The sequence below is a fragment of the Salmo salar genome, chromosome 15 (genome assembly GCF_965601325.2).
Source record: "Salmo salar chromosome 15, fSalSal1, whole genome shotgun sequence".
Classification (NCBI taxonomy): domain Eukaryota; kingdom Metazoa; phylum Chordata; class Actinopteri; order Salmoniformes; family Salmonidae; genus Salmo; species Salmo salar.
In genome coordinates, this window is record NC_138305.1 from 21,292,501 (window position 1) to 21,304,452 (window position 11,952).

The following is an 11,952-nucleotide window of genomic DNA, read 5'->3' on the forward strand; positions in this document are numbered from 1 at the left end:
ACAGTATAAAGGAGAACAGTAACCCACAGTGTGTGTTTACTACAGTATAAAGGAGAACAGTAACCCACGGTGTGTGTTTACTACAGTATAAAGGACAACAGTAACCCATGGTTTGTGTTTACTACAGTATGAAGGAGATCAGTAACCTATGGTGTGTGTTTACTACAGTATAAAGGAGAACCATAACCGATGGTGTGTGTTTACTACAGTAAAAAGGAGAACACTAACCCATGGTGTGTGTTTACTACAGTAAAAAGGAGAACAGTAACCCATGGTGTGTGTTTACTACAGTATAAAGGAGAACAGTAACCCATGGTGTGTGTTTACTACAGTATAAAGGATAACAGTAACCCATGGTGTGTGTTTACTACAGTATAAAGGAGAACAGTAACCCATGGTATGTGTTTACTTCAGTATAAAGGAGAACAGTAACCCATGGTGTGTTTACTACAGTATAAAGGAGAACAGTAACCCATGGTGTGTGTTTACTACAGTATAAAGGAGAACAGTAAGCCATGGTGTGTGTTTACTACAGTATAAAGGAGAACAGTAACCCCCAGTGTGTTTTTACTACAGTATAAAGGAGAACAGTAACCCATGGTGTGTGTTTACTACAGTATAAAGGAGAACAGTAACCCATGGTGTGTGTTTACTACAGTATAAAGGAGAACAGTAACCCATGGTGTGTGTTTACTACAGTATAAAGGAGAACAGTAACCTATGGTGTGTATTTACTACAGTATAAAGGAGAACAGTAACCCATGGTGTGTGTTTACAACAGTATAAAGGAGAACAGTAACCCATGGTGTGTGTTTACTACAGTATAAAGGAGAACAGTAACCCATGGTGTGTGTTTACTACAGTATAAAGGATAACAGTAACCCATGGTGTGTGTTTACTACAGTATAAAGGATAACAGTAACCCATGGTGTGTGTTTACTACAGTAAAAAGGAGAACAGTAACCCATGGTGTGTGTTTACTACAGTATAAAGTTGAACAGTAACCCATGGTGTGTGTTCACTACAGTATAAAGGATAACAGTAACCCATGGTGTGTGTTTACTACAGTATAAAGGAGAACAGTAACCCATGGTGTGTGTTTACTACAGTATAAAGGAGAACAGTAACCCATGGTGTGTGTTTACTACAGTATAAAGGAGAACAGTAACCCATGGTGTGTGTTTACTACAGTAAAAAGGAGAACAGTAACCCATGGTGTGTGTTTACTACAGTAAAAAGGAGAACAGTAACCCATGGTGTGTGTTTACTACAGTATAAAGCAGAACAGTAACCCATGGTGGGTGTTTACTACAGTATAAAGGAGAACAGTAACCCATGGTGTGTGTTTACTACAGTATAAAGGAGAACAGTAACCCATGGTGTGTGTTTACTACAGTATAAAGGAGAACAGTAACCCATGGTGTGTGTTTACTACAGTACAAAGGAGAACAGTAACCCATGGTGTGTTTACTACAGTATAAAGGAGAACAGTAACCCATGGTGTGTGTTTACTACAGTATAAAGGAAAACAGTAACCCACGGTGTGTGTTTACTACAGTATAAAGGACAACAGTAACCCATGGTTTGTGTTTACTACAGTATGAAGGAGAACAGTAACCTATGGTGTGTGTTTACTACAGTATAAAGGAGAACAGTAACCCATGGTGTGTGTTTACTACAGTATAAAGGAGAACAGTAACCCATGGTGTGTGTTTACTACAGTATAAAGGAGAACAGTAACCCATGGTGTGTGTTTACTACAGTATAAAGGAGAACAGTAACCCATGGTGTGTGTTTACTACAGTATAATAGAGAACAGTAACCCATGGTGTGTGTTTACTACGGTATAAAGGAGAACAGTAACCCATGGTGTGTGTTTACTACAGTATAAAGGAGAACAGTAACCCACGGTGTGTTTACTACAGTATAAAGGAGAACAGTAACCCATGGTGTGTGTTTACTCCAGTATACAGGACAAGAGTAACCCATGGTGTTTACTACAGTATAAAGGAGAACAGTAACCCATGGTGTGTGTTTACTACAGTATAAAGGAGAACAGTAACCCATGGTGTGTATTTACAACAGTATAAAGGAGAACAGTAACCCATGGTGTGTGTTTACTACAGTATAAAGGAAAACAGTAACCCACGGTGTGTGTTTACTACAGTATAAAGGAGAACAGTAACCCATGGTTTCTGTTTACTACAGTATAAAGGAGAACAGTAACCTATGGTGTGTGTTTACTACAGTATAAAGGAGAACAGTAACCCATGGTTTGTGTTTACTACAGTATAAAGGAGAACAGTAACCCACTGTGTGTGTTTACTACAGTATAAAGGAGAACAGTAACCCATGGTGTGTGTTTACTACAGTATAAAGGAGAACAGTAACCTATGGTGTGTATTTACTACAGTATAAAGGAGAACAGTAACCCATGGTGTGTGTTTACAACAGTATAAAGGAGAACAGTAACCCATGGTGTGTGTTTACTACAGTATAAAGGAGAACAGTAACCCATGGTGTGTGTTTACTACAGTATAAAGGATAACAGTAACCCATGGTGTGTGTTTACTACAGTATAAAGGATAACAGTAACCCATGGTGTGTGTTTACTACAGTAAAAAGGAGAACAGTAACCCATGGTGTGTGTTTACTACAGTATAAAGTTGAACAGTAACCCATGGTGTGTGTTCACTACAGTATAAAGGATAACAGTAACCCATGGTGTGTGTTTACTACAGTATAAAGGAGAACAGTAACCCATGGTGTGTGTTTACTACAGTATAAAGGAGAACAGTAACCCATGGTGTGTGTTTACTACAGTATAAAGGAGAACAGTAACCCATGGTGTGTGTTTACTACAGTAAAAAGGAGAACAGTAACCCATGGTGTGTGTTTACTACAGTAAAAAGGAGAACAGTAACCCATGGTGTGTGTTTACTACAGTATAAAGCAGAACAGTAACCCATGGTGGGTGTTTACTACAGTATAAAGGAGAACAGTAACCCATGGTGTGTGTTTACTACAGTATAAAGGAGAACAGTAACCCATGGTGTGTGTTTACTACAGTATAAAGGAGAACAGTAACCCATGGTGTGTGTTTACTACAGTACAAAGGAGAACAGTAACCCATGGTGTGTTTACTACAGTATAAAGGAGAACAGTAACCCATGGTGTGTGTTTACTACAGTATAAAGGAAAACAGTAACCCACGGTGTGTGTTTACTACAGTATAAAGGACAACAGTAACCCATGGTTTGTGTTTACTACAGTATGAAGGAGAACAGTAACCTATGGTGTGTGTTTACTACAGTATAAAGGAGAACAGTAACCCATGGTGTGTGTTTACTACAGTATAAAGGAGAACAGTAACCCATGGTGTGTGTTTACTACAGTATAAAGGAGAACAGTAACCCATGGTGTGTGTTTACTACAGTATAAAGGAGAACAGTAACCCATGGTGTGTGTTTACTACAGTATAATAGAGAACAGTAACCCATGGTGTGTGTTTACTACGGTATAAAGGAGAACAGTAACCCATGGTGTGTGTTTACTACAGTATAAAGGAGAACAGTAACCCACGGTGTGTTTACTACAGTATAAAGGAGAACAGTAACCCATGGTGTGTGTTTACTCCAGTATACAGGACAAGAGTAACCCATGGTGTTTACTACAGTATAAAGGAGAACAGTAACCCATGGTGTGTGTTTACTACAGTATAAAGGAGAACAGTAACCCATGGTGTGTATTTACAACAGTATAAAGGAGAACAGTAACCCATGGTGTGTGTTTACTACAGTATAAAGGAAAACAGTAACCCACGGTGTGTGTTTACTACAGTATAAAGGAGAACAGTAACCCATGGTTTCTGTTTACTACAGTATAAAGGAGAACAGTAACCCATGGTGTGTGTTTACTACAGTATAAAGGAGAACAGTAACCCATGGTTTGTGTTTACTACAGTATAAAGGAGAACAGTAACCCACTGTGTGTGTTTACTACAGTATAAAGGAGAACAGTAACCCATGGTGTGTGTTTACTACAGTATGAAGGAGAACAGTAATCAATGCTGTGTTTTTACTACAGTATAAAGGATAACAGTAACCCATGGTGTGTGTTTACTACAGTATAAAGGAGAACAGTAACCCATGGTGTGTGTTTACTACAGTATAAAGGAGAACAGTAACCCATGGTGTGTGTTTACTACAGTATAAAGGAGAACAGTAACCCTTGGTGTGTGTTTACTACAGTATAAAGGAGAACAGTAACCCATGGTGTGTGTTTACTACAGTATAAAGGAGAACAGTAACCCATGGTGTGTGTTTACTACAGTATAAAGGAGAACAGTAACCCATGGTGTGTGTTTACTACAGTATAAAGGAGAACAGTAAGCCATGGTGTGTTTACTACAGTATAAAGGAGAACAGTAACCCGTGGTGTGTGTTTACTACAGTATAAAGGAGAACAGTAACCCATGGTGTGTGTTTACTACAGTATAAAGGAGAACAGTAACCCATGGTGTGTGTTTACTACAGTATAAAGGAGAACAGTAACCCATGGTGTGTGTTTACTACAGTATAAATGAGAACAGTAACCCATGGTGTGTGTTTACTACAATATAAAGGAGAACAGTAACCCATGGTTTCTGTTTACTACAGTATAAAGGAGAACAGTAACCCATGGTGTGTGTTTACTACAGTATAAAGGAGAACAGTAACCAATGGTGTGTGTTTACTACAGTATAAAGGAGAACAGTAACCCATGGTGTGTGTTTACTACAGTATAAAGGAGAACAGTAACCCATGATGTGTGTTTACTACAGTATAAAGGAGAAGGTAGTGTCACAGGGGTCGTGGAATGGAGACCAAGACGCAGTTTGGATAGTGCTCATTGTCAATACATTTTAATGAAGACACTTTACAAAATAACAAAACGACCAACACAGTCCCGTCAGGTACTTAGACTCGAACGGAAAACAACTACCCACAACCCCAAAGGAAAAACAGGCTGCCTAAGTATGGCTTCCAATCAGAGACAACGAAAGACACCTGCCTCTGATTGGAAACCATACCCGGCCGAACATGAAAACCAACACATAGAAATAGACAACTAGAACAAACCCACATAGAAACAGAAAACCCCAAATACCTACAAAACAAACCCCCCTGCCACGCCCTGACCACTCTACTATGGCAAATTACCTCTTTCCCTGGTTAGGACGTGACAAATAGCCTCTACTGGTAATCAACCTTTACCATAATTGGTGGAAAAAAATAACAAAATCTCCCTTGTAAATTATAATATCTGCTGGTCATAATTGTTAAAAAAAAAGCCAAGGTTAATTCATATGGAACAGAGATATACACGACCATTCAAAAGCCTTCCCTGTAGCTCAGTTGGTAGAGCATGGTGTTTGCAACGCCAGGGTTGTGGGTTCGATTCCCACAGGGGGCCAGCACAAAAAAAAAAAAAAAAAAAAAAAAATGTATCAAGTGAAATGTATGCATTCACTACTGTAAGTCGCTCTGGATAAGAGCGTCTGCTAAATGTAAAATGTAAAATGTAAAAGTTTAGGGTCTCTTAGAAATGTCCTTGTTTTTTGAAAGACAATCACTTTTTTTTGGTCCATTAAAATAACATCAAAATGATCAGAAATACAGTGTAGACATTGTTAATGTTATAAATGACTATTGTAGATGGAAACGGCTGATTTTTTATGGATTATCTACACAGGCGTACAGAGGCCTATTATCAGCAACCATCACTCCTGTGTTCCAATGGCACGTTGTGTTAGCTAATCCAAGTTTATCATTTTCAAAGGCTAATTGATCATTATAAAACCCTTTTGAAATTATGTTATCACAGCTGAAAACTTTTGTCCTGATTAAATAAACAATAAAACTGGCCTTCTTTAGACTAGTTGAGTATCTGGAGCATCAGCATTTGTGGGTTCGATTACAGACTCAAAATGGCCAGAAACAAAGAACTTTCTTCTGAAACTTGTCAGTCTACTCTTGTTCTGAGAAATGAAGATCTCGTAGTTTGAGAAACAGACGACTCGAAAGTACTCAACTGGCAACTTCTTTAAATAGTACCCTCAAAACACCAATCAACAGTGAAGAGGCGACTCCAGGATGATAACATCATAACTATGTAATAACATATATGGAATCATTTAGTAACCAAAAAAGTGTTAAACAAATCCAAATATATTTTAAAATTGAGATTCTTCAAAGTAGTCACCCTTTGCCTTGATGACAGCTTTCAACACTCTTGTCATTCTCTCAACCAGATTCATGAGGTAGTCACATGGAATGCATTTGAATTAACAGGTGTGCCTTGTTAAAAGTTAATTTGTGGAATGTATTTTCTTCTTAATGAGTTTGAGCCAATCAGTTGTGACAAGGAACGGGTGGTATACAAAACATAGCCCTATTTGGTAAAAGACCAAGTCCATATTATGGCAAGAACAGCTCAAATAAGCAAAGAGAAATGACAGTCCATCATTACTTTAAGACATGATGTCAGTCAATCTGGAAAATCTCAAGAACTTTGAAAGTTTCTTCAAGTGCAGTCGCAAACACCAACAAGAGCTATGATGAAACTGGCTCTCAAGAGGACTGCCACAGGAAAGGAAGACCCAGAGTTACCTCTGCTGCAGAGGATAAGTTCATTAGAGTTAACTGCACCTCAAATTGCAGCCCAAATAAATGCTTCACAGAGTTCAAGTAACAGACACATCTCAACATCAACTTTTCAGAGACTGTGTGAATCAGGCCTTCATGGCCAAATTGCTGCAAAGAAACCACTACTTAAGGACACCAATAATAAGAAGAGACTTGCTTGGGCCAAGAAACACGAGCAATGGACATTAGACCGGTGGAAATCTGTCCTTTGGTCTGATGAGTCCAAATGTGAGGTTTTGGTTCCAACTGCCGTGTCTTTGTGAGACGCGGAGTAGGTGAACGGATGATCTCCGCATGTGAGGTTCCCACCGTGAAGCATGGAGGAGAAAGTGAGAAAAGCAGCCAACAAGTGCTCAGCATATGTGGGAACTCCTTCAAGACTCTTGGAAAAGCATTCCTTATGAAGCTGGTTGAGAGAATGGCAAAAACTGTCATCAAGGCAAAGGATGGCTACTTTTGAAGAATCTCAAATATAAAATATATTTTGATTTGTTACTACATGATTACATTTTATACGTTTTGATGTATTCACTATATTCTACAGTGTAGAAAATAGTGAAGTGGTATGTAAAATATTGTCTTTTTTTAATTTTAATTTTGCTTTTTTATTCTGCTTTTTTTTCCAGGGATGCTGCAGTACCCTCTATGCCTTCATCTATATTAAAGGATATGCACCTTGTGAGCTTTCCTTAGCATATTACAAGCACAGGATCTAACACAGCCACCAAGCCAACCAGCCTTATTTTAACAATGCTCCACTCACTGTGTCCTACAAAACACTTGGGAACACCAAAGTAAATATGATAAGAACACAACAACATTACGCACCGTGCTGGGGGTCGGCACCGAGGCAGAATTAGCACCTGCCTCGTGGAATTAATTAGATATTTTGCGGTGTGAAATGAGAGAGAGATAGAAAGATAGAGAGAGAAAGAGAGCTAAAGAGAGAGAAGGAGAGAGGCAGAGAGAGAGGCAGAGAGAGAAAGAGAGAAAGAGAGAGAGAGAGACAGAGAGAAAGAGAGAGAGGTGGGCAGAGAGACAGAGAGAGCGAAATAGAGAGAGAGAGGCAGAGAGGCAGAGAGAGAGAGAGAGAGAGGCAGAGAGAGAGAGAGAGAGGCAGAGATGAGCGAGAAAGAGAGAGAGAGAAAGAGAGAGAGAGACAGAGAGAGAGAGGCAGAGATGAGCGAGAAAGAGAGAGAGAGAAAGAGAGAGAGAGACAGAGAGACAGAGAGAGAGAGAGAGAGAGAGAGAGAGAGAGAGACAGAGCGTGTGTAAGAGAGAGAGTCATCACTAGCGCAGCGAAGCAGCGTGAGGCCAACACATGCCAGATGACTACCAGCACCTGTTATCTGAGACAGAACAGAGCTACAGATCCTCTCAAAAACATCTCTCGCTCTCTTAGCTACACAAAATAACGTTTTTAAATAACTCCTAACTCCAACAGAAACAATCCACATGCAGGAAATCGAAACGTAATTTTAACGCAGTTGTTGAGAGACAAAGATACATTAAATGATAGTCCATCTAAAAGCCCAGATACCAGCAACTGTAGCGTAGTATTTGAAGTTTATTGTACCTGTGTCTTGGCCGCCTAGCCATGCGAAGGTTGGTTTCTGTAGAGAGCAACTCTATGTCCGTGTCCTCTCTGAGCGCTGCGCTGCGGTTCTGTTCTGACTGTCTCTCCTGTCTGCCGAGGAAGAAGGAGCAGGTTGACATTAAAAGAGTGAAGGATCACGCAGGCTTGTAAACAGAGCGGAAAGCCACGAGTCCCGCTATAGCCCCTCCTCCTCCTCCTCCTCCTCCTCACCCTCCTCCTCCTCTTCCTCCTCCTGCAACCCGCTCCGTTTGGCGCCTCGACATAGGCGCGTATTCCTTACCCTTTCCGCGCTAAACTCTGTCGCTACTTTTCAAGAGGTTCATTCTCGTTTTTTCTTGGAGGCAAAAACATAAAAAAAGTAATTTGTGGACAGGGAAGGGGGTTTATTGTATCTGAGGACAATGTAAACAATTGTGGACGTAATGTTTTTGGCATGGAGTTGAGTGGACCTCGTGGTGAAGCAAGGTGGCATGGTGGTTTCTCCTCTCTCTACCTGTTGCTGGGCTGCTGCTGCTGTTGAATACTAGTTTACTACAGTTATTTTACTATTTATCGTGCTACCGAAGTAGGCTACTGCCTCTATTCATATCGATGTCGCGTCGTATTGATAACGCCTAAAATGATTAACCCTGGTGCGTTTTTTTGTTATTGTTGTTGTTGAACGGCGGTCGTACAAAACATTTTGTGTCCTAAATGAAGGATAAAAGTGCTCTTGTATCGTGAGATGAGTCATTCAAGTGAATTTTATGACCGTAGCCTATTCCCCTAGGCTACTGTAACCTATTTCATGTCGCGTATCGATAAGCTAAAATGATCAGTGAGTTTGTAAACAGCAGTGGTCTAACGTCAACAGGGAAAACATTCTCTAGTAATGAAAGGAGATTCATTTCAACTCTATAATTATGAATAATTAGATCGTAGTTACCTATTTATAAACTAGGTTATTGTAGCCGTATCGGGGTATTGATCAAAAATGAGGGAGTTTGTGAAAAGTACTGATAAATTACGTGTGTGACTTTATGTCAGTAGGGAGAGTGTTGTTGTAGCCTAAAGATGAGAAAATTAGTCATCGTTGACTTTCACTTTGAGGTGAAATGACATGCTAATGTTAATTACCTTCAGATAGCACCATCTTCTCATGATCACTCAGGCAACGTGTTTGGGTTAACTTCATGTCACATTGTGGATATTATTTGATCTATATATATGTGTGTGTGTTTTACAGGTCCATTAAAAAACAAGCCAGTCTGGGACAACCGGTTTTTCCTCATAAACACAAAACTAGAAGTCAAGTTTGTTTTTGTAAAGCCACATAACCATGATGTAATCTCAGGGCCTGTCTCTTCAGTGTGGCCTAGAGGAGAGGAGTCCGATGGTCACACTTACTTGTATAAATGTATGTTCTCATAGGTATTGTTCTTCCCGATACACTATCGTATTGTCTCAGTCACTTACAATTACCGTCAATCCCCCCCCCCCCCCCCAAAAAAAAAAAAAAAAAACACGCTATTGTCCCCGGGTCACTCATCCAGGCGTGATGGGGGTCAATTCACCGAACAAAACTTTGCATGCGGCGTGGACAGACACCGCGCACGTAGTTAAACCGTTTTATAGTAGGCAGGTACTCATTAGTCCTGAAATTAGAGAGTTAACATCTTTAAAACACTATTTTGGTATTAAGGTTAGATTGTTTGACACAAGCAAACTTTTTTTTTTAACAAATCTAATTAAACACGTTTACCTTTTATTTGGTCTTTGCTTAGTTTCCTGCATAAAAAGTGTTTTTCTGATTATGTTTATTAAAAAAATGCATCCGAATTATGTAAATGAATAAATTCAAAAAAAAATTCATAGTGTATGACTCATACTGTACCTACAATACATTAACATTTGAGTCATGAAGCAGATGCTTATCCAGAGTGACTTACAGTTCGTTCCCTCATCTTATGATGGGGCTACCTGTTGCCTGGATACATTTCCCTGCAGCACACACACCTGAGTGTACCTGTGTGTTGTGAGACACTCAGGTACGGCTTTCTAAGTCAAAGTCTGGTGTTTTTCTTCTCCCTAGAGGGCAGTAGTAAAAATGACATCTTGATAAAGCCCTGACTAACACACACACACACACACTTTCACTCTGGCTCTCTCTCTCACACACACACACTCCCGAGGTAACTCCCTCAGCTCCTAGGGGTTAGAGACAGACCTGTTGTCAAATCTACCACATTAGGACCACTGCAAATAGAAATGTCATGACTAGAACTCACCAAATTCCTTATTTTACATGTTAGGTAGGCATGTTTATTCTATGTGGTATAGTTCTATGACTATGTCCCAAATTGCACACCATGGGCCCTGGACAAAAGTAGTGCACTATATATAGGGAATAGGGTGCCATATAGCTCTGGTCTAAAGTAGTGCACTATATAGGGAATAGGGTGCCATAGGGCTCTGGTCTAAAGTAGTGCACTATATAGGGAATAGGATGCCATTGGGGAGTAATTCTATCTGAACGTTCCACAACGTTTGACCTGGCATGCACAGAGCCTGTCTGTCTGTCTCCTGGCCAGTGGGATGAGGTCATTTGCATGAGCACGATTGGACAGGTTAGTGCTGCCATTGTCAAGGCAGCCCTCTTTGCAAAGCATTGTGTGGTCGGGTAGGGTTATTTGAATACTTCTTAGCCCTGAGATGTTGAGCTATAGTCAGGCTTTCAAAGCTACTGTGAGATATATCATAGGTTGGGGTGAGGAGGGGATGGGAGGGGAGGGAAGGAAAAAAGAGGAGAGGAGAAGAGAGGAGGGGAGAGGAGAGTGGAGGAGAGGGGTGAGGAGAGGAGGTGGGGAGGAGTGGGGGGAGGAGAGGGGAGAAGAGAAATGGAGGGGAGAGGAGATGGGGAGGAGAAGAGGGGAGAGAGGTGAGGAGAGTAGGGGAGAGGAGGGGAGGATAGGTAGGGAGGAGAGATGGGGGAGGAGAGGGGGGATAGGAGAAGAGAAGAGAGGAGGGGAGGGGAAGGGAGAGGAGAGGAGAGTGGAGGAGAGGGGCGAGGAGAGGAGAGGAGGTGGGGAGGAGAGGGGAGAAGAGAAATGGAGGGGAGAGGAGAAGAGGGGAGAGAGGTGAGGAGAGGAGGGGAGGATAGGGAGGAGGAGGGGAGGAGAGGAGGTAGGGAGGAGAGATGGGGGAGGAGAGGCGGGGAGAGGGGGGATAGGAGAAGAGGGGAGTGGAGAGAGGAGAGTGGAGGAGAGGGGCGAGGAGAGGAGGTGGGGAGGAGAGGGGGGAGGGGAGGAGAGTCTTTAATTCAGTCTATAATTCAGTTTATAATTCAGTCTGTAATTCAGTCTTTAATTCAGTCTATAATTCAGTTTATTATTCAGTCTATAATTCAGTCTATAATTCAGTTTATAATTCAGTTTATAATTCAGTCTATAATTCAGTTTATAATTCAGTCTATAATTCTGTCTATAATTCAGTCTATAATTCAGTTTGTAATTCAGTCTGTAATTCAGTTTATAATTCAGTCTATAATTCAGTTTATAATTCAGTCTATAATTCTATAATTCTGTTCTGATGAGGTAAAACAGTTGAACTAAACTCATGGGGCATCCCCCCCCCCCCAAGCATACAGTGAGACACCCCCACCCGAGGTGAGTCCGGAGGCACCCGACCGTT

At 40.8% G+C, this 11,952-nt stretch overlaps 1 protein-coding gene across 4 annotated transcripts in view; it reads right to left on the reverse strand.

The window, feature by feature from the left end:
- The window catches only part of LOC106571071 (transcriptional activator Myb), a 129,005-nt gene extending 120,570 nt beyond the window's left edge, over positions 1-8,435 (reverse strand). For all 4 annotated transcript variants that reach the window (XM_045695507.2, XM_045695506.2, XM_045695505.2 and 1 more), the window contains exon 1: positions 8,263-8,435. In XM_045695507.2, the coding sequence (XP_045551463.1) occupies positions 8,263-8,402 (140 nt within the window). In that variant the 5' untranslated portion in view covers positions 8,403-8,435. The remainder of the gene's footprint in view (positions 1-8,262) is intronic.
- Between the last annotated feature and the right edge of the window lie 3,517 nt (positions 8,436-11,952).